The sequence below is a fragment of the Pan paniscus genome, chromosome 16 (assembly GCF_029289425.2).
Source record: "Pan paniscus chromosome 16, NHGRI_mPanPan1-v2.0_pri, whole genome shotgun sequence".
NCBI lineage: Eukaryota > Metazoa > Chordata > Mammalia > Primates > Hominidae > Pan > Pan paniscus.
The window spans coordinates 33,133,402-33,155,490 of record NC_073265.2 but is presented as its reverse complement, the minus strand read 5'-3'; the positions used below and the strand labels follow the sequence as shown (position 1 = coordinate 33,155,490).

General features: G+C 48.2%; 1 protein-coding gene across 10 annotated transcripts in view; it reads left to right on the top strand.

The window, feature by feature from the left end:
- FRMD5 (FERM domain containing 5) overlaps nucleotides 1-22,089 on the top strand; it is a 417,439-nt gene that overhangs the window by 384,446 nt on the left and 10,904 nt on the right. For 5 of the 10 annotated variants that reach the window (XM_063596611.1, XM_034938669.3, XM_034938668.3 and 2 more), the window contains 8 exons: nucleotides 1,674-1,761; nucleotides 11,701-11,789; nucleotides 14,223-14,309; nucleotides 14,898-14,961; nucleotides 15,504-15,595; nucleotides 18,013-18,087; nucleotides 18,978-19,046; nucleotides 19,966-20,072. In XM_063596611.1, coding sequence (XP_063452681.1) covers nucleotides 1,674-1,761; nucleotides 11,701-11,789; nucleotides 14,223-14,309; nucleotides 14,898-14,961; nucleotides 15,504-15,595; nucleotides 18,013-18,087; nucleotides 18,978-19,046; nucleotides 19,966-20,072 — 671 coding nt within the window. The remainder of the gene's footprint in view (nucleotides 1-1,673; nucleotides 1,762-11,700; nucleotides 11,790-14,222; nucleotides 14,310-14,897; nucleotides 14,962-15,503; nucleotides 15,596-18,012; nucleotides 18,088-18,977; nucleotides 19,047-19,965; nucleotides 20,073-22,089) is intronic. The other 5 variants (XM_003814960.6, XM_008967837.5, XM_008967836.4 and 2 more) reach the window with 2 other exon arrangements.

The following is a 22,089-nucleotide window of genomic DNA, read 5'->3' as shown; positions in this document are numbered from 1 at the left end:
TGGTGTTGGGGGCAGGGGCCTCATGGTTCCTTCAAAGAGATCAGGGATGTGCTGGAACTGCCTGGAGGGCTTTAGGAGACATCAGAATAGTAGGGACAGCCCTCCAGAAACCTAGTTCAAAGCAGGGGATCCCCCAGGAAATGATGCCCGCTTTGAGGACCCTGGAGGTTTGGGCCAACTCCAAGGGTAAATGGAGCCCACAGGGCCCACTCCCCCTGCAGACAGAGGACACTCCCTGGAAAGGGAAGCTGTGCTCTAGCCAGCCCTTTGCTTGCCACACAGATATTTTCCTAACTTACCTTCCCTGTGCCTCAGGTACACTAGTGGATGCAGAAGTCTTTATTCACAGTAATACCCCCTTCCACAGGTACTTTTTCCACAGGTCCTGCCTCGTCTTCATAATGTAAAAATACGTCCATGCTTCCTTTATGCAACTGTGATATGGGCTTTTGAGAGCACAGACTGTATACTGTGTTTCTTCATATATTTTCCAGCAAGTAGCACAGAGGCTGGCACATAAAGGTGCTGCCTGACTAATGCCTCTCCAGAGGGACACTAGGGGGAATCTGGCCTGGGGTCAGCTTATCTTCCTGCCTGGCCATATCACCTGAGGCAAATGATAAGCTTAGAAACGAGCAACGTGCAGTCCTGTCCACCAGCCATCAGAGATGTTGACTTCACAAGCTGCCCACCCCTCCTCACTGAAGCCAAACCTGTAGCTGTAGAAGTGTATCTGCTTTGCAGGGCTCTGGACCCAGGCAAGAGCCTGATGGTTATTCTGCCACTGGGTCTGCAATGAGCCCATCAACACACCTGCTAAAGAGGCAGTGGGAAGGGGTGATGCCAAAGGCCCCTTCAGATGGCCTGGAGCCGGAGCTGATCTCTGCCTTTTTCAGCATCTTTCGTTTTCCTGGTCATCACCCTATGGACAGACAGCTGTTGTGGAGCATGGGAGCTCAGCACTGTCTCCTGCCTCTCCTCACCCTAATTTCCTGTGTTTCCTTTTGGCAAAGGAAGAGGGCTGGGTGGCACCAGCAAGCTATATGAGCCCCTTCTTTATATTTCAGTCTAGAACAGATCACATATGAGAAGCCTATGACCTGCCTCCAGCCTACAGATGTATTTTGTTTTACCCCATAGTATTTTAAATTGTGAAATACCACATAAAAATCAGTATCTCTGACTTTTCTTTTAAAATCACAATATCTAGCTAAGCCTTGCATTCTTTTTTTTTTTTTTTTTTTTGAGACAGGGTCTCATTCTGTCACTCAGGGTGGAGTGTAGGGCTGTGACCATAGCTCACTGAAACCTCGCACTCCTGGGCTCAAGCAATCCTCCCACCTCCCACCTCAGCCTCCCAAGTAGTGGGCCCTGCATTCTCAGTGATGAGAATCTCAGAGTTAAGGTGGTGCTGCCACAGTCCCCACCACTCCCCATTGTTTACACTCAGCCCAAGTAATTCATTATGTAGCCTGCCTCACTCTGAAAACGTTTGAAGACAGTCAGAGACTCTAGCAGGAGTCTATGAAGTTGGTCCTAGAACCAAGCAGGGAGCACACCCTAGACAAATTGAGATGTGTGGCTCATCCTAAGCACATCTTCATAGAGAGTTTACCTCAGGGGAACCTGTGGGAACAAGACACCTTGAAATCATCTCATCTTCTTTATTCCAGTGGTCAAACACCAGCAACATCAGAGCTGAACTTCTTAAGAAAAGCACAGACATTGGAAACATATGGAGTGGATCCTCACCCATGTAAGGTAAGACCCCCTGGTTGGAGACTGCATGACCTTTCCTCCTCTAGAAGGCATCAGGAGCAAGAGCCCCCATGCCTGCACTCAGAGGCCCCCTTCAACGTTTACATGGCTGGCACTTTCAGTGAGATATCAGAGAAAATGCCTGCTTTGAAAACTCCTCTGGATCCCATGCTACATAATTTTGTGGTGCCACATCAATGTCAGAGGAACCGAGGCAAAGTCAATCTAAATAACAAATCCAAAGCTAGGGCCCCGCAATGGGTAATTTGGTAGAAATGAAGAGAGGAGGGATATGGAAGGCCCCCCACAGAGAACGATCAGAGGCGGCTCAGCGCCTGCCCACCCTTTCCTGACCTGTAATCTAGTTTCTTTCCGAGAGTGGGTTTTATTGACTGCAGTGGCATAAGTCACTGCACGGAACTGCAGTGGAGTCACATTTAATGCCATTATGCGCCTGTGAGGGATAGATGAGAACCAGCCGGGGAGGCTGCCCAGAGAAAACCTCTGTAATTACTCACGCACATCTGGCATTTTGGAGATGAGCGGGGGCAGCCAGTCACTGCCGAGGCCTGTGCAGACCCATGGCCCCTTCCAGTCTCTCTCTGTGGCTGTGGCCCTTCACGTTACCTCCTGTCCCTGTTGCTTTGACACTCCTGGTCTCTACCTCAGTTTCTCCACATTTCTGCCTCTCTCTTTCCATTACTGGAGAGGGTCCAGTATCACCAGTAAAACCAACTGGCAAGCTGATCTGAAGGAAGCAGTATCAGCCAGGAACAGGAAGACATCAACCTTTTCTTCCTAACTGGAGAGGGGATACTAAGCTTCAAGCAAAAATTAAAAGAATAGTATATTAGTTCCTAGGGTTTCTGTAACAAGTATCACAGACTGGGTGGCTTAAAGAACAGAAGTCTATTGTCTCACAGTTCTGGAGGCTGGAGATCTGAGATAAGGTGTCAGCAGGGTTGGTTCCTCCTGTGGGCTTTGAGAAAAGGATCCTTTCCAGGCCCCTCTCCTTGGCCTGTGGATGGCTGTCATCTGCCTGTGTCTTCACGCTTTCTTCCCTCTGTACATGTCTCTGTCCAGATTTCTCCAAAGACACCAGTCATATTGGATTAGGGCCCATCCTAATGACCTCAGTTTAACTTAATTACCTCTGTAAAGATCCTGTCTTCAAAGAAGGTCACATTCTGAGGTACTGAGGGTTACAATGTCAACATATGAATTTTTGAAGACACAGTGTATAGCGCATAACGAATAGGAATGCCGGGCGCAGTGGCTCACACCTGTAATCCCAGCACTTTGGGAGGCCAAGGTGGGCGGATCACAAGGTCAGGAGTTCAAGATCAGCCTGGACAACATGATGAAACCCTGTCTCTACTAAAAATATAAAAAGCTAGCCAGACATGGTGACACATGACTGTAATCCCAGCTACTCAAGAGGCTGAGGCAGGAGAATCGCATGAACTCGGGAAGTGGAGGTTGCAGTGAGCTGAGATCACGCCATTGCACTCCAGCCTGGGTGACAGAGCGAGACTCTGTCTCAAAAAAAAAAAAAACAGGAATGAATGAGCACAGTGACATAGGGACAAAGCAGTGTCCTTTGGTCCCTTGGTGAGAAGATGGTGATTTATTCTTGCCTAGGAGTTATGAACCTTGAGAACATCCTGATATTCAGAAACCCTGGTCATCTTCCCTACCCCACAGTTCCCTATCCACTAGCACAGCCTGCTGCAAAGTAACCCCTGTGTTCTTGGGGCCACACTGTCAGAAAACACATTCATGCCTGTTATACCAGAGAATCGACATTTGGATATTTACACATTAGCAAAACTTCCAAACAATGCCCTCTGTGTAACAGATGCAGTTAAAACCCCTCCATAAATTGCTCCAATACTGTTAGCAGGGCACCCACACAGGAGTGAAGAGAGCTTTGGATAAGCTGGCCCTGGGCTCTGGTTCCCATCCCCTGTTTACTGGGGCCTTTGGGAGCTTCTCTGAGCCTCACTTGAAAGTACACAGTCTGTGTTCAATAACTGCTCCCTGAACTGCTGAGTCACTCTAGGACCTTAAAGACGGCTGCCTGAAGATATGTTCATCAGAAAGGGCCAGGTTACCTCTGCGTTTGACCCCAAACCTGCCCAGTCCCCTTGAGGCCACACATAGCACCTACCTCTTCAGAGACGGGTCCCTGAGCAGAGTTGAAAAGACACAGAGATGGGCAGACAGTGAGCCCGAGCACTGAGTTTGTCCATCATTGGACGCAGAGAGGCTGAAGAGGCTGCAGGGAGGAACCAGCATTCATACCAGGCACTGTTGCCACCCAGTCACTTATGTCATGCCATCTCAATCCCATAGCATCAACTCCTGGAAGGAAAGAGGGAGGGAGGGAAGAAGAGATGTTTGTGGTATGCCTCCCATGGCGGCCTCAGTGGAGTCTTTTCACATTATGTTCTCATTTAATCCTCACACCAGCCCTGGGAGGTAGATGTTATTCTCCCTGTTTTATAGATAAGAAGACTGGCATTCCAGGAGGCCAAAATTCACAAGCCCTCAGCAGTAGAGCAAGAATTTGAACTCAAGTCACTACCCGTTGTTATGTACCCTATGGAAAAACAGAAACCCCCCAGGAGACTTCTGTTGGGGGAGTGCTCAGGTCCCTTGTTCCTGAGCCCTGTGCCTCTTCCTCACCCAGGGCCATGTCAGGGCCCTATTGCAGACCCCACACATAGCCCCTCAGCTCCTCTCATTAGGCTCTGGCCATGATTCCTCAGCTCTCCCAGCAAAGAGAACAGTTTAGGGGCCTTTACTCTTGTTATTAAGTGGAGTCACTTTAGTGATATGCTATCAAGTGCTCGCCTTAATGCTGCTACAAGAAGAGCTGAAATAAGCTGGCACACTTGGTGTAATAAATACTGATGATTTCTATTAACAGAGAGGCAATTATTGGGCCCAGGGAATCTGGGGCATGCAGCCCTAGGGAGGACAGAAGAGGAATCATTTTGATAATTAAATGAGAGCAGAACAACGCTCTAGCTTAGGCTCTGTCCCCTGGACTGATTAAGAAGCTGCTGTTCTTCCTGTGCACACTGATGGTTTCCTTCTGCCCAGAATGTCCTTGTCTGGCCCTGGGACCAGGAAGAGGAGATTCTACAAATGCTGGATGGGACAGCCAGAGAGCTCTATTAGCTAATACCCAAATTCCAAAAGTGCAGGACAAGGCTGTCCTGCATTTTCTGCCTTGACCCTCAGCCCTCAACTCCTGGCGGGAGCCCCAGCAGCCCAAGCCTACAGCTGCTGGAGGAGGAGAATGAAGCAAACCACTGGCAGTCCATTGCTATATCTGTTCCCTGGCCCTGACAGCACTCCAACTTCAGGAGCCACCATCTTGTTCCATCCAGGTAGCCCTGAGACTGGTGGTTTGGCCTGGGTCTCCTGCAGCACTGTACTTTGGCCTCCTGGGCCCAACTTATGGAGATGTCCTGTTACGGTTCATGGAGTAGTTAGGCCTGTTACAGATGCCCAGCCTTGTTGTTAAGAGTCTTGAAGATACCATTTATTGAGGGTCTGTCTGTGCCAGCTTTGTACATTATCTCATTGAATCTTTACAACATCCTGCTAAGAAGATATTCTTGTCCTTATTTTAAGATAATAATACTGAGCCTCTGAAGATGCAGACAAGAAGGGATATGAGGGAGATAAGTCCCCTCTAAGGAACCAACTAACATGCCCAAAGGTACTGGGTAACACAGTAATGCCCAAAGGTACTGGGTAACACAATACTGAGGCTCGAACCCAGGGTTATCTGAGTCTCAGTGCTGTGCTTTTTCAATTATTATTCATGGTCTTCCTTCTGGAGAGATGGAATTTAGGAACTAAGCACAACTCATTGCCAATTCTGACACAGAAAGGACACTGACCTACAAGATTATTGATATCATCTGTCTTAGTCCATTTTCACACTGCTATAAAGAACTACCTGAGACTGAGTAATTTATAAAGAAAAGAGGTTTAATTGACTCATAGTTCCGCATGGCTAGGGAGGCCTCAGGAAACTTACAATCATAGCGGAAGGGGAAGCAAGGCATGTCTTACATGGCAGCAGGAAAGAGAGAATGAGGGGGGAGATGCCACACTTTTAAACCATCAGATCTTGTGAGAACTCCCTCACTATCATGAGAACAGCATGGGGAAACTGCCCCATGGTCCAATCACCTCCCACCAGGTCCCTCCCCTGTCACATGGGGATTAAAATTCCACATCAGATTTGGGTGGGGACACAGAGCCAAACCATATCATCATCCTATAAAAATTTAATGTAAGTTCACCAGTGTCTTTATGTCTGCTTTGTATAGACCAGGATAAAATTGATTTCAACAGGATCTAGGTTAGATCAACCACAAAAATAAAATTACACTGTCCCTCTGCCCTTAAAATGGAATCATTACTTTCATAATCCAGCCACCTAGCCAGCTCTCTAAAGAAGAACCCCATCCCCCATCTTGACGAGTTGCCCCTCACTTTTTTTTTTTTTGAGATGGAGTGTCACTCTTGTTGCCCAGACTGGAGTGCAATGGTGTAATCTCAGCTCACTGCAACCTCTGCCTCCCGGGTTCAAGTGATTCTTCTGCCTCAGCCTCCCAAGTAGCTGAGATTACAGGTGCACACTACCACGCCCAGCTAATTTTGTATTTTTAGTAGAGATGGAATTTCACCATGTTGGCCAGGCTTGTCTCAAACTCCTGACCTCAGGTGATCTGCCCGCCTCGGCCTCCCAAAGTGCTGGGATTACAGGTGTGAGCCACCATGCCCAGCACCCCTCACTTCTGAGAAACAGAACAAGAAGGATCAATGATGGCTGTCCCACCCTTGGGTGGGCCCCTCTTGGCTGTGTGGCAGGTAGGGTGTTAGATTTACTGCTGAAATGAAGAACTTCACCAAAGCCACCTGGTGCAGTTTCCACCAGGGATTCCTTTCTGAGCTGTCACGGAGTAACACCAAATCTCTTACAGGGTGCCTCCTCCTCCTCCTCCTTCTCCTCTTCATTTCCATTCTAGTTTATTGTGGCCAAGTTTAAGTGTAGTATATTCAGACTGGGTGATTTTCATGACTGACTTCAGCTTCCCAACTGTGAGCTCTTTCAGAAATGGGCATATCTGGTACAGCATGTGGAATCATCTTCCAGAGGGTTTTATAAGAAATAGTGGCTTCATTCATCAAAACTGAATTAGTTTGAGTCATGGCCCAGAGAGGGGACAGTATGACCCTAGAGGCCTAACAACCAAGAATGCTGTGTTGCCTACTCAGTCACACCCAGTGTGTCCTCTAGGGTGGCAGGAGACAGAAGGCTACTTTGAATCTGGAAGTGGAACTGGTGGGGACTAGAAATGGTGGCCAGATGTTCCTGCTTCTGAACCAGTCAATGCTTTGATTTCCAAGAATCCTTTCCTGGGCAGAGTGATCATCTTAGGGTGAACTTTGCTGGTGTTGACTGACACAGGTGAAGTTTGATGGCGGGGGCCATGTAAACACATGAATGACAAGGAATACATGTTCATCCCCTCTCCAAGGAGAATACCGTTGGCCACGTCCTAGCAGTAAGATATTTGGTCTATCTCCCTAAAATCAGATGGAAGTAGTATTTCTCCAGGTATATATTATTGTCCTTATTTAGCAAATGAGGAAACTGAGGTTTGGAGAAGTGAAGTCACAGAGGAAAGAAGGAGGAGAGCTGGGGTCCTAAACTGAGACAGAAGCTCTTTTCACAAGGATGAGAAATTGAAAACAATTTTTTTTAAACTCACAACTGAAGAAGTGAACTAGATTATTTCGACTGTTACCTGCTGCAGAGTGTAGCTGGCGATATCCACGGCATAGCTATCAGGACCCTAGTTTGTTTTCCACCTCCCGACTCCATTAATGGCTCAGTCCTGTGGGCACTGATTTCATAGGGATGGGAAGGGGACAGAGAAGAAAGAGAATCCAGCTTGATAAAATGGGAGATCTGAAGAACAGGCAACTGTTGAGTCTTCACTTCTCACCTTGTCCTCATTCCCTCCTCTTTTTGTCATGCAACTTGTTATTTTGCACACAAACTCCAACGGCAGGCTCACAACAAGAATGACAAATCAGATAGAAGAATCTGGAGAAGTTCCAGGGAAGGTGTCAGTGTGGCTGCCTGCTTGTATTTTCATGCCAGTACAGATGTGAGATTTCTCACTGTAATTCGAGTCCCTTCCACACTGATTGCTGAGCCTCATGTGCCAGAGGCAAGTTGCAAACATCCCAGCTGTCATCTACCCCTGCGGATACCGGGTGTCAGGGTCTTGCGGTGGCCTTCATCTGCATCTATTGCATTTGAAGCAGTTTGGAGAACTGCTCTCTTCATATGAGATTGGGAACAATTGGGATTGTTCAAGGTGCTATTATTGCTTATGAAATGATGTGGCATCTCATTTTCATTGGGGTTTATTCCCAGCTCTCTGCTCTAAAGCAGCCAGTCTGGTTAGGAGAGGCTGTGCTCCTCTAACTCTAACACCTGCCTTCACTCAGAGGCCAGCTCTGAGGTATCTGCAGGATGCAGGGCAACCTGGCCAGCACCACCCATCTTGTGGGACTGTGTATTCCCTTTGCTCTGCAGAGGGACACAGGTCACTGAGAGGACTCTGGCGGATCTCTGCCTGTGTCATGGCCTCTGTTCCCTTCCCATTCTCACTTCAGATTCATGGATCACCCCACTCTTCCATGGTTCCCTAACAGTGAATTACTTCTCCTTTTTTCATTCTAACTTCCCACATTTTCGTTTCCTAACTAGCAAAATTTAAATCTGTCAACATCAGGAAAAATAGTAAAATGTTAGATTTTACAAAAGGATTTGTATTAAGTTCAACAAACTCAGCTAACTAGTAGCAGCTATAATAACAACAAACACAGGCCGGGTGTGGTGGCTCATGTCTGTAATGCCAGCACTTTGGGAGGCTGAGGTGGGTGGATCACTTGAGCCCAGGAGTTCAAGACCCACCTTGGCCATATGGTGAGACCTTGTCTCTAAAACAAACAAAAAACATGGCCACTAGCATTTGTGAGGTGCCTCCTAAACATAACCTATGAGGTAGGTAACACGATCAACCCTCATTCTAAGACAAGGAGTCTGACCATGGAGAAATTAAGGACCTGGCCACAGCCACACAATGAGTGGCAGAACTGGACCTGGACCCGAGCGGTTTGACCCAGAGCCCGCACCACTGTGGTTCTAGTGGGGGTGCTCTTCTGCCTGTCACTGCCCATATGAGCCAGAGTGGAAGAAGCAGAGGGGGGCCCTCCGCTGCCTCCCTCCCCTGCCTTCCCTCCCAACTCCCTTCCCTACTTCTTTCCGTTATTTCAAGCTGTCCAGTAGCCTCCTGCAGGCCCAAGGCTTCATTTCCATCCCTCCACCTCTCCTTCCTAGGCCTTTCCTTTATCTCAGCGAGCATTATGACCCCTTCCGTGCCTCTGCCTCCCCTCTGCCTCCCCTCTCATTTTTACGCACATACGGACGTTCCCCACTGCAGCCAGACTGGCCCCTCTGACCCACCCCACTGTCTAACACCTTCATCTGCTCAACATTTTCTGCAGACCCTTTCTATACCACCATTCACACAATAAGGTCTCCACTCCCAGTCTCTTTCTTTCTAAGCCTGCAGTTGTAGGACTTCCCCGGGTCCTGCTTGCACAGTGAGCAGAAGAGACAGAACAGGCAGGCTTCCTCCCTCCCCAACCTCTCCCAGTCATTCTTACCTCAAGGCCACCCTTCCCTGACCCATACCTCTGCCAAGCCTGCCAGATTAGCCCTGGTGCCTCCTGACAGGAACAGTGTTTGTGTGTAGTGCCTGGTACTCAGATATTAATAACCACCACCAGGCACTGATTATAAGCAGGAGGAAAATCAGCCCTGTGGCTTCATAGTGTCTGCATTCCAGTTATTTTTAAACAGCTTTTTGTTCTGCCCATGACATTGTGCTTGTAGCCAAGTGTCTGGATCATGACAGACCCTGAGGAAAGGATAATAACAACAATACATTAATTGCAAATGTTTGCCAAACATACACTTAGTTTATTCCCTGGACCCAGATGCTCATACTTGTAACCCTGACTCTGAGAGATAGTTTTAAGGCAAAACTGGACTGCTTCTTGAGGCAGGACTCATGAGGCCCTGCAGAGGCCCCACTGTTCTTGGGACCAATCAGGCTGAGAATCTGTGTCAGGGAGGTGAGCCCTGAAAGCAGAGAGGCCGGGAGAGCCAAACCTCAGGCTGACCTGGCCCAGCAGCCTCAGCCCCCACACCCATGCCTCACGCCCGGTGTCTGGCCCTAACTCCATGGCACCACCTGAGCTGTGGCCCAGAAGACTCTCCTGCAGGCACATTTGACCAGCATCACAGCATAAGTTTCTGGTCACCTCAACACACTTACACCCTCTCCATCACCATTCATGCAGCCTGACGGTGCCAAATCTCACCTGACGCCCTTGTCACAAAGGAAGCCCCTCTGGGGGGGCAAAATCCTCCACCCAGCCTAGTCCTCAGGGAGCTCACTTTCGCACGTGAGGAAGCGAGACCTACAGCTTCTGCTCCGCCCGCTCCCCACTATGTTCAACAGAGCCTCAAGCCTGGTGTTTACTGACTGATGGTGCCAGTGACCAGGAGGCCCTCTCTGTTGGTTCAGGCACCTCAGGGCTGATGGCAACTGTTCTATTTTGCCAGTTGCTTCTTGTTTTTTTCTTCAACTAAACTTTCCTGAGGGGCCCAGTGTTATAGGACTATTATGAAAGTGGATAACAACTCCCCCACTCTTTAATAACAGCCTTTTAAGATATAATTCACATATCATAAAATGTTTTTGTTTTTTTGTTTTTTCGTTTGTTTTGTTTTTTTGAGATGGATTCTCACTCCGTCACCCAGGCTGGAGTGTGGTGGTACAATCTTGGCTCACTGCAACCTCCACCTCCTGGGTTCAAGCAATTCTCCTGTCTCAGCCTCCTGAGTAGCTGGGATTACAGGCACGCATCACCACGCCTGGCTAATGTTTGTCTTTTTAGTAGAGATGGGGTTTCACCATGTTGGCCAGGCTGGTCTCGAACTCCTGACCTCAGATGATCCACCTGCCTCGGCCTCCCAAAGTGCTGGGATTATAAGCACGAGCCACTGCTCCTGGTGATATGTGCCCTTTTAAAGTGTACAATTCAGTGGTTTTTAGTATATTCACAGGGTTAAAAGATCACAACCTGATTTTTTGTGACTGGCTTCTTTCACTTGGCATAATGTTTTCAAGGTTCGCCTGTGTTGTAGCGTCTATCAGTCCTTCATCCCTTTTTACCGGTGAATAAGATTCTACTGTATCATGATACTACTTGTTTATTCATTTATCAGTTAATGGAAACTTTACACTGGAAAATGGATTGGGTTGTTTCTGCTGTTTAGCTCTTAACACATACTGCTGCTATTAACATACATGTACCAGTTTCTGTGTGGACATGCATTTTTAAATCTCTGAGCACATACTGAGGAGTGGAATTGCTGGGTCATATGGTAACTCTATTTTTAACAATTTAAATGACTTTCAAACTCTTTCTCAAAGTGACTGTACCATTTAACAACCCCATCAGCAATGCATGAGGTGTTGCCATTCTCTTTGGATGTTCACAGCAACCTTCTAAGGTTGGTATCATTATAACCTACAACTTACAGATCAGGACACTGAGGCTCAGCAAGTAACTTGCCTGTAGTCATGCGGCTGGCAAGTGGCAAGGCTGAGACTCAAACTATGGTCTTGTGATTCCAGATGATATGCTTTTCCCTCTGTGACCTACTGCCAAGTATTAACCCTGCATCACCTATGAACAGCTGTGTTTCTTACCCTTTCACCTCTGTGCCTGCATCACCTGATGAGAAGTCTTTCTGTGTTGCAGGACGTGTCAGGAAATGCTGCATTTCTGGCCTTCACTCCTTTTGGGTTTGTTGTTCTTCAAGGAAACAAGAGGGTCCACTTCATTAAATGGTGAGCATCTTCATTTCCAAAATAGGCTCTTTATATCTCACCAACTGGGGAGGGGCGACGGTTCCCGTGTCCTTTGTCTGTGATTGGGCAGTTCTGGTTCAGAGCCCTCTCCAAAGCCTTGTGTTGATGGTGGTAACTGACGAAGGGAGTGGTCTCTTCCTAGGGATCCTGTTCTTCTAAAGGGGTGTCCCTGAGAGCCAACAGCCTCTCCAGAAAGGAAAAGGGATACAGAGGTTTGATTTCTGGGGAGGGTGAGAGGCCTGGGGCTGGAGCCAGTGTTAGCGGAGCAAAGTTCCTGTGAGAACTGAATCCTTGGGGCCGTCACCCACTGAGGGTCATAGTTAGCCCTGTTGAGCCGGCTGTTCTGGAGCATCTCTGTGGATGGCTTAGTGCCCTTACCTGCTCTACTAACAAGGGAGGGGCTCACAGACAGTGACCTCTGGGGCAGATATAAGTCCCTTGCTACTTTGGCAAAACACCCTCCTCAGACCAGCCCTCCCTGTGGGCATCGTGTCTGCAAAAGCTCAGTTGCTGCCATCTCACTCCTATCCCTCTTGGGCATTTAAGTGTCCTCAGCTTCCAGGAGTCATATTCCCACTCTTTCTTCCTTCCCTCCCTTCTCCACTCCCATCTAACAGGCAAGAGCCACTGCCTCAGCTGCAGCTACTCTGAGCTGCTTCCTCTCCTGCCCCTCTCTGTTTTATCTGGGGTCTGTTCTGCTGCATGCCTCTGGGCAGACTCTGGTTTGTTGATTGACATTTGGCTTTCCTGGAGACCCTTTAGCTGGCCAGCCCATACAAACATCTGTCAGCGTCATCAAAACATTTTGCATATTCTACTAAGCTCTTGTGATTTCTGTACCTTCCTGGGCCTCAGACTGCCAAGTCTAAGCTGGCCAGCTCCTCCTAGGGGCTTAGATAAGTGGCTTCCCTTGGTCCAGCAGAGCTCAGTGGGGGGAAGTCTGTTTGGTCTGTCTTCTCCAGGAGAGCTCATGAGGAATCTTGAGTACAGTTGCTTCCTAGTCAGCGTTCTGCTGGGGACACTGCAGACCATCTATCCCGCTGTGCCCTCTTCAGCTCCCCCACTGAGTTTGAGCTTGAGGACAGATACCGCCTTTCCAGCCCACCTTGATTTTGTGAAGGAGGGCATTATGATAGTCAGCCAGAGTGCTGGTGAAACTGCTCCTCACACAGGACAGGAAACTCGACTCCCCAGGACAACAGCCATGCCACAAGGCAGCTGCTGCCCTGGAGTTACCAGAATACACCCCAACATACCTGTTTCCTAGGCATCCTCAAGTCGGCCCACTTCACTGTGCTCTCTGGGTAAAGATGTGAGGATTTGCAATCTCCTGTCCAACAAAATGCTTTTCAGAAAAAGGCAATGAGCAGGATCAGGCCTCAGCCCTCCTAGTGCGGGGTCTCTGCTGCCTGGATACATCTGGGCTATTTGATATTCCTTAGAGGGCCCAGATCCACATTCCAACCAGAGTAGCTGTTGGGTGAGGTCCCTGTCAGAGGGAATGTTTGGCTAGAAACAAGTAGGACACACCTGTCACAGACATCTGCAGTCCCTAAATTATACCCACCCCTCCAGAAACCATGATGGCTCTTGGTTCTCACAGACACTTTTCTTTCCACGGCTTCTCTCATACACCACTTCTTCTGGAAGTCTCCTCTTCACCATGTGTCAACTCTGTAATAATAGATGTAAACCCAATCTCACTCTCAAAATAAAACTCCTTACTTTCCTAGCTTGCTTGTTGGAACCTAGGTGATCTGTGTGCTTGTCTATATATTAACCAATTGGCATTATTGTATTGTGTGTGTATGAGATTGGTGGTTGATTGAGAGGGAGTTTGAGAGGGAATCAAACAGGGAAGGAATACCATGTGACTTGTGTTAGCTCAGAACTGGTGGTCAGAAGTTGTGAAATCTCATCCTGACCCAGCCATGATTTTCAGGAGCATGGAGAACAAGTGATTTTCCTCTGTCCCCTGAACTTTTTCCAGCAGTAAGTTGTGTACATGATTCTCACTACCTTTCTACTATTTCCTAGGAGATGAAGGAAATCTCCTTAGAAATTACAAAAAAAAGCAGCAGCCAAGTGGAGGTGAATGTGCATGACAAGACCGCCTTGGGGGTCCCAGTTGGGTTGAAAAATGGGGCCTCCAGTGACATGGAGAGGGCTGAGAGACTCCAGAGGGCAGCTATGTTGGGCAGATAGAAGGGAAGTGAGGAGCAACCAGTGCTGAGCCCTAGTTCCATGGCTCTCAGGGACATTCACCTAAGACCCAGTAGTTTTTCCATTTTGCAAATGTAACCAAGGCTGAGAGCAGGAGGTGGATGTGGAGGTGAGGTCTAGGCCGTGCCATGTACAGTAACCATGTCACTTCTTCTGATTTGTGTCTGTCCCACGGGTGATGTACCCCAGTATCCTGTTTGCCTCTTTTACTGCAGCCATTCACTGGGCTGGTGGCTTCAAGGATTTTTCTACAATAACCCCTAAGCCCCTTTCCTGGTCAGTACGCTGCATGACTGTTCCATGTAATCTGTTCTCTCTCTTTGGTATGTTGCCCTGCCCCGCTCCCTGAGATTGTTTGATATTTGTCTGCATTAAACTGCATTTTCCATCCAGTGGCACAGTCACCTGAAAGACTCAACTCCCTCAGAACCTGGTTGCATTGTTTCTCATTATTTGCTGTATCTTGAACTTTGGCCTCATCAGCTACCTGTGGCATCTTACGTTTGACAGTCCCATCCAGATAATGCACCTGTGTTATGAACCCAATCCTGAAATGACCCCAGATACTCTACCTAGACTCACTTTCCATGCAAATGTTTCCCTTTTACAGCCACTGTTGATAAGCCCGAAATCCTCCTGTCACCCTATTACTATAGTGTGATTGACCAGAAAACTGTGGATTGAACTGTTTCAACAACATTCTCTAAGGCCACTGCGCTGCTGTCTTGTTTCAGTTCTGATTTTGGCTAAAATTGTGTCTGTGCCTGGAGCCCCTTCCAGTTGGGGTGGGCTGTGCATCTACAAGATTTAGCTGTGAACAAGCAGCCCACAATGAGGTGACAGGCACTATCTTTGTGCTTCTAGGAATGAGGTGACCAAGCTGAAATTTGAAGGAAAGACTTTCTATTTATACGTAAGTCAGAAAGAGGTGAGTGCTGGCTTCCTTCTCTTCAAGGAGGGCTGGGGTGATGGGATGCTTCCTGGTGGCCAGAGCCAAGCTTGAGGGACCCCAGTAGAGCCAAGCTACCCACATACTAAGCCAAGACCAAGGTCAGGACCTGGAGGTACAATATGAAGGAGCGGGAAGGCCCTGGAGCACAGGACTTCCTCAGGGATGCTATTGACACCCAGAGCTTCCACTCAAGAGATCTTTACCTCCAGGAAATGCAAAGGAAGGCTCTTTTTCTTTCGTGTATATGGGAATTCCAGAGGCAAGGGCAACTTTCTCACCAAGAGCTCTCCTGGTTCAATTTGTGCCACTTTTGTGCCAGCTGAGACTTACCCTGATTGGACTTGCCAACTATGATGTGATGCACTTAACTGAGCTCTGCCTCAGTGGGTCCCACAGGCCCTCCCCTCTAACTAGCCAGCTGCCAGGGCCTCTAACAGCTCTGGGGTCAGGGTCCTCGCCTACTTCACCCTTTGCTTCTCCATCCACACTCAGCCATATCAATGTGGAATTTTTTGCAGGAAAAGAAAATTATTCTTACATATTTTGCTCCAACTCCTGAAGCGTGTAAGCACCTCTGGAAATGTGGAATCGAGAACCAAGCCTTCTACAAGTGAGTGGATACATGTGATGGGGACTGTCTTTCTTAGAGCCAGAGTCACAGAGAGTCGGTGACAGGAGGCCAAGTGCCCAGGAACTTGGGGCGGGGTAGCTGGAAGTGGGCAAGAGCTTGACAGTTACTGAGAAGCCAGGTTGAGGCCAAAGGCAAGAGCTTTGCCTACCAAAGGGATTTTGTAAAGAATGTGGGGCTTTTGTGTTGTTTTCTTCGATTAAGAAAGTGGTTATAAAAGCATTAGGTAGTAAAGAAATGGCCCATTGAGGGTGTGATGCCAGGTAAAATATGTCTCACTAAGCCCTTTGGTCTTGTTTTAAAAATATACCGTAATGATTTATGCTTTACTAATATGTATCTGAATGAGGTCAAGGCAAGACAGAGTGTGGTATATTCTACCTGGGGTGAGCCCTGCTCTCACCAAATGCCCCTGATCGGCCAGGTCCCAGTTCCAGTAACCTGAAGGATCCTGGAGAGATGAGAACTGCTCTGGGATGAGTGGCACCATACGTCTCTCCAGGGAAGATTCTGCTGCCTGCTGGCTGCTATGGGATGCTGGCTGGCAGAACTGGGTCCTCCCAGTTGCCAGGGCCACAGCCCCAGAAGCTGTTTCTTAGACAGGCATTCTGAATTACTTAATTCCCATTATGTGTTTATACCAGAATCAAGGATTCACTGAATCGGCAGCCTTTCTTCTCCTGAATATACTCAGGGGAGACTTTGGCATGGTCACACTTCCCTCCTGTTCAGTCCCTACTGTCCATAGAAAGTCAAGAAAACATTTATTTTCTTTTGCTACCACCCTCCCTTTGCCTGTGAGGATGTAATCCAGGTTTGGCCAGTTACCTGAACCTAGAGAGAAGCAACTTGAGATGCAAGCTCCTGCCTGTGGGACTGAGGAGCAGCCCAAGAACTGGGGTCCCAAGGGTCTCCGCAGCAGAGAGAGGAAGGCACTAGCCGACAGGGGCCTGCTCCACACTGAACTATCCCTGCCCTGGGAATGGCATATGTGGAAGCTTTCCCTTTCTCTCTACCAAAGGGTCTAATGCAAACAGAAGCAATCTCCTTGCCTCTTGTCTTTTCATGCCTTCAGCAGCATTTCTTAAGGGCTTGGTTTTCCCATCTGTGTCACGGAAACAGAAGTGTTGCTTCTGAACCTGTGACCTCACTCAGTTTCTGAGTCTTCCCACGAGTAGATCTCCCTACCCACCCAGCTCTGCCTGCACCCACACTGGAAATGGAGGTCATTTTTCAGTTTTCCATTGCCTCCTTAATGTTCTCATCAAATGGTAAAAGCCTGGGTGAGATCCCCAGGTATGTCAAGTCTCTGGCAGCAGCGCTTTGGCCTTGCCCTCAGTGTCTCTCACATACAGATCCCTAGTCCTGCCTTTGGCCTAGTGCCATGGCAGGAGCCCAGTCAGATGCAAGAACATGCCCAGGCTCCAGTAAGCAGCTCGGATGTCCTAGAGCCCTGAGACGGGCAGGGATGGTGTCTCCCAAGAACTGTTCATGGATTGTGGAAACAGCTCCTACTCACTGCTCATAGCACAGGTTTCAGACTCACATAGGTTACTGGTTGGATCAGTACCATAGGCACCTGGGCATGTTACAGGTGGATCCCATCTTAGGAGGCTTCTCTCTGAGCTGCTGTGCCCAAGCTGAGAGAGCTAATGGGCTCAGTGAAGTCACCCAGGAGAAAGTATTACAGAGCTCCACATCGGCTGTCTACAGCTTCAAACGAGATATTAAATAGATACCCTGGGGGAGGGAGAAAGGCTCCAAATTCAAATACATGACAGACTTTTATTAAAGTTAAGCTAGTTTCTTCATCGCAGGATTTCTGTCTTTACTGTGGTCATGTATTTTAGGACCCTCCAAAAGGGAGATGGAACAGGAAAGACAGCCCCCACCCTCTTCTCTACCCACAATTACCCAGACAAGGACACAAAATCAAATACTGGGACTGGAAAGGAGACCCCTAAGGTCCAGTAGTCCAAGCTCTATCATTTTATAAAAAGGGTGAGGCTAAGAGAGAAGGAAATTTGCCCGAGATCACACTGCTAATAAGTGACGTGGCTGAGATTAGATGGGCATTCTATTATTCCCCAAGACCATCCACCCGAGCATGTATTCTCTCAGTCCCCCTGGTAAAACCTATGAAGCATTTTGGGGGAGCCTTCACTCTCCTGACACTAAAATGGGTTTCCATGTTGACAGTCCTGGGCACTGAGGCAGGAGAGCAGCTGGCTGTGAGCACAGCCCCCAGATCCTAAATGAGAGTCAGAGACAAATGTGGACTATGAAGGGCTTTTTTCCTGAAGTTTCAAGTAGCCTTTGGAAGAAGCTGGGGATGTGCTGCCTTAACCTGTGTGAGGCAGTTCAGGCTGTCTATCACACTGGACTTTGCCTTGCTACAGGCTGGAGAAGTCAAGCCAAGTCCGCACAGTGTCCAGCAGCAATTTATTCTTTAAAGGGAGCCGGTTCCGATACAGGTAAATAGTGACAGTAAGTAACCATTATGGATCTATTTTCAGACCCTTCTCTGGAGAACACTCAGTGGTCCTTATCCTTTAGAACAGAGAAACCAGGGAGGACTCAGAAAAGTCTGAGGTCTCCATCTAATTCTCCCATCTTATGACCCTTTTACTATTTCCTTCCTTCCCTACAGCAATTTGTCTGTAGGGTTTTAAATGTATATTGGCCAGCCATAGTGGCTCATGCCTATAATCCCAGCACTCTGGGAGGCTGAGGCAGGTGGATCACTTGAGGCCAGGAGTTTGAAATCAGCCTGGGCAACATGATGAAACCCCATCTCTACTAAAAATACAAAAAAAATTATCTGGGTGTGGTGGCACACACCTGTAGTCCCAGCTACTTGGGAGGCTGAGGTGGGAGAATTGCTTAAGCTCAGGAGGTCGAGGCTGCAGTGAGCCATGATTGCACCACTGCACTCCAGCCCAGGAGACAGAGCAAGACCCTGTCTCCAAGAAAATGAAAAATAAATATGTATCTTCTCTTTCCCTTACAATAGCAGCAAAATAAGAACTATAACAGTGATTCATGTCTCACTGTCTAAAGGTTGTTCTTATGTGTTTTTTTGTGATGTAATTGGAACATGCTGGAAAATGAGGAATTACTCCTAAATGAGAATGGAAGATCCTAAAGACTCTAGAGATGGAGAGAGTTCTCTCAGATAGGCTGTCATGACAATTTAGAACTCTACCCCACCAAGCAAGCCTTTCTCCATGACCAAAACATCAGGGAAAGGGTGGGCCACAGATGCCATTTCCTGATTCAGGGAAAGCACCTAAGACCTTGGAGAGGAGCTGTCCTACAACACAGTCTCATTTCTTGCTGCTTGTTTTTATTATACTACTTACAGTGGCCGAGTTGCAAAGGAAGTCATGGAATCAAGTGCTAAGATCAAACGGGAGCCACCGGAAATACACAGGTAGGCTGCCAGGGGCTTCCCCCCAAAACAGTTGTAGCTCAGATCCCAGAATCTCAATCCAGCAATTTGAGTACTGTGAAGCCCCTGGCTCCAGTGGCTACCAAAAAGTCCAAAATGAAGCAGAAGGCTGAAGAAACTTCTCAGAAGGGATGGGGAGAAGTCTTTGACCTTTAATAAGAGAGCTGGGGAGGGAGGAAGGGCTACTGCAGATAGTACATCAGATCCAGGTGCCACTTCACTTGGCAATTCTCTTCTGCCCTCCCTAGTCTTGACACTGATCATAGATGTGTCACACAATTTCAGTGGTTCTGGAACCAGTCGATCATATGAAGCCAAGGATAGTCCCACAGCCCTGCCACACTGGCTCTAAAATAATTTCAGGATCCATGCTTCACGTAGATCCACAAATTGTGTTTCCAGAAGCCTATCTCCTAGAATCTAAGACCCAGAAAGAATATGACTGACCAAGAAGGGTAGGATTTGCCAACCAGCCTTTGCCTCTGGGAAGGGGAGCATTACTGCCTGCCCCTTCACATGGAGCCCTGTCATCAGCAGCCTCTATTGGAAGTCAGGGGAGGCTGCCAGTATTGGTCCAGGCATATTTGCAGGAGTACTGCTCATCCTGGGGCTCTACTCTCTGACAGTCTTGCCCCCACCCCAGAGACCAGTGGCACTGCTGCCACACTAAAAAAAAGGTTCAGATGGGTCTAGGGTTACAAAGAAGTGGAGGAGTTTGAAGCACTATCTCTGACTGGAATCCAGAGACCAAAGGCAAAGAGAAGGTATTAAAGATTTTAAAAAAGAGAGAGACCAAGACTTAATACAGCCAGGCAATTCTAGTAGCCAGTACTCAATTCTTAAGTGCCTACCAAATGTGTCCATGCACTGAATTAACAAGGTTCTTTTTCTTTAACCTCAGAGCAGGGATGGTTCCCAGCCGGAGCTGTCCCTCCATAACCCATGGCCCAAGGCTGAGCAGCGTCCCCAGGACCCGCAGAAGAGCTGTTCACATCTCCATCATGGAAGGTGAGCATGAGCTTCTTGAGGTGACCACTGGGGTCCTCCAAGTTGTGATCTGGGACCTTGAAAAGAGGCTAATTTGCATTAGTGATGGCAGCATGTCTCTTGGGGAAAAGGGCCTCCAGTGGCAAGTAGGAGGTTTTATCCAGTGGATGGGAATATTAGCTGGGTACAGGGTAAAGGGGTGTGGGTATCTAAGCAGGAGGGTTGTGGATTTGAGGGTGCTGGGTTAGCCCTTTGGGGGACTTGCATATGTGGGATCTATAGGTTCCATGCAGTTCTGAAATTGCTTTCCATCAAGAGGCTTTTCACGCCCTGTGCGGTGGCTCACACCTGTAATCTCAATACTTTGGGAGGCCTAGATGGGTGGATCACTTGAGGTCAGGAGTTCAAGACCAGCCCGGCCAAAATGGTGAAACCCTGTCTCTACTAAAAATACAAAAACTAGCTGGGCGTGGTGGCACATGACTAATCCCAGCTACTCGGGGGGCTGAGGTAGGAGACTCGCTTGAGCCTGGGATGCAGAGGTTGCAGTGAGCTGAGTTCGTGCCACTGCTCTCCAGCCTGGGTAAAGGAGACTGTGAAAAAAAAAAAGAATTTTTTTAAAAAGGGGCTGGTGCAGTGGCTCACGCCTGTAATCCCAACACTTTGGGAGGTTCACTTCAGGTCTCAGGAGTTTGAGAGCAGCCTGGCCAACATGGTGAAACCCCTTCTCTACTAAAAATACAAAAAATTAGCAGGGCATGGTCGTGGGAGCCTGTAATCCCAGCTACTAGGGAGGCTGAGGTGGGAGAATTGCTTGAACCCGGAAGGCGGAGGTGGAGGCTGCAGTGAGCCCAGATTGCACCACTGCACTCCAGCCTGGGTGACAGAGACTCTGTCTCAAGAAAAAAAAGAGGGTTTCACTTGTTTGCTAAATCTGACCAATCTCCACAGTAAAATTATCAGGATGGCTGAGACTGTTAACCAAGAATTTTCACTTCTTGGTTCCGAAGCATTTCTAGTAGCTGCCACCATGTTTTGCTTCAGCTATAGAAATCTGTCCTGTTGGCTGGGCAGTGGCTCACGCCTGTAGTCCCAGCACTTTGGGAGGCTGAGGTGGGTGGATCACCTAAGGTCAGTAGTTTGAGACCAGCCTGGCCAACATGGTGAAACCCCGTCTCTACTAAAAATACAAAAATTAACCAGGTGTGGTGATGCACGCCTGTAATCCCAGCTACTTGGGGGGTTGAGGCAAGAGGATTGCTTGAACCCAGGAGGCGGAGGTTGCAGTGAGCTGAGATCGTGCCACTGCACTCCAGCCTGGGCAACAGAGTAAGACTCCATCTCAAAAAAGAAAGAAAGAAATTTGTCCTGTTGCTATCTGCATATCTTACCACTGTCTCAGGAAATTCAATATGACGCATCTCCCTCCAGACTCCCTTCCTTTGGAGCAGGCCGAGGTGGGAAGAGAGAGAAATTCTACGTATCTCCACTGAACTAGATACCCCAATAGCTGAGGCCAACAATCTATTCTCTGGGTAGTTAATGCTGTTAGGAGGCGCTCTTGGAATACTGCCCTCTAGCTGCTGTCACTGGCCCAGGTCACCCGGAGGCTGGATACAGGTGTAAAGTTGAGTGCTTTCATTCCCGAAGATGGTGTTTTTTTAGGACCTCAGAAATCTCACACAGCAGGAAACAGCAGAATTGGTTCATACCTGTCTCTCTCCTGGGATTAATGGTGTGGAAGCTGGCAGGACAGCCCTTTGTCCTTTCTGTAAGAATGCTGCTTGGGAATGAAAATGAGTTGCTCACGTTAGGAAGGATATCACTGCTGTTTCCCTGAGATCTAATTTGTGTTTAGGATTTTAGGATGTGTCACTGTGAGTGTGAGATTCCATGTTACCAAAGTCTAGTATGTAACTCCCTATGGTCTAGAGGTTGAGAACCCCGGCTAGACAAACACCATCAAGTTACTTGAGTATCTTCATTGCTCCATTTGTAAAATAGGGACATCTTCCTTGCCCACCCCATTGGTTGCAAG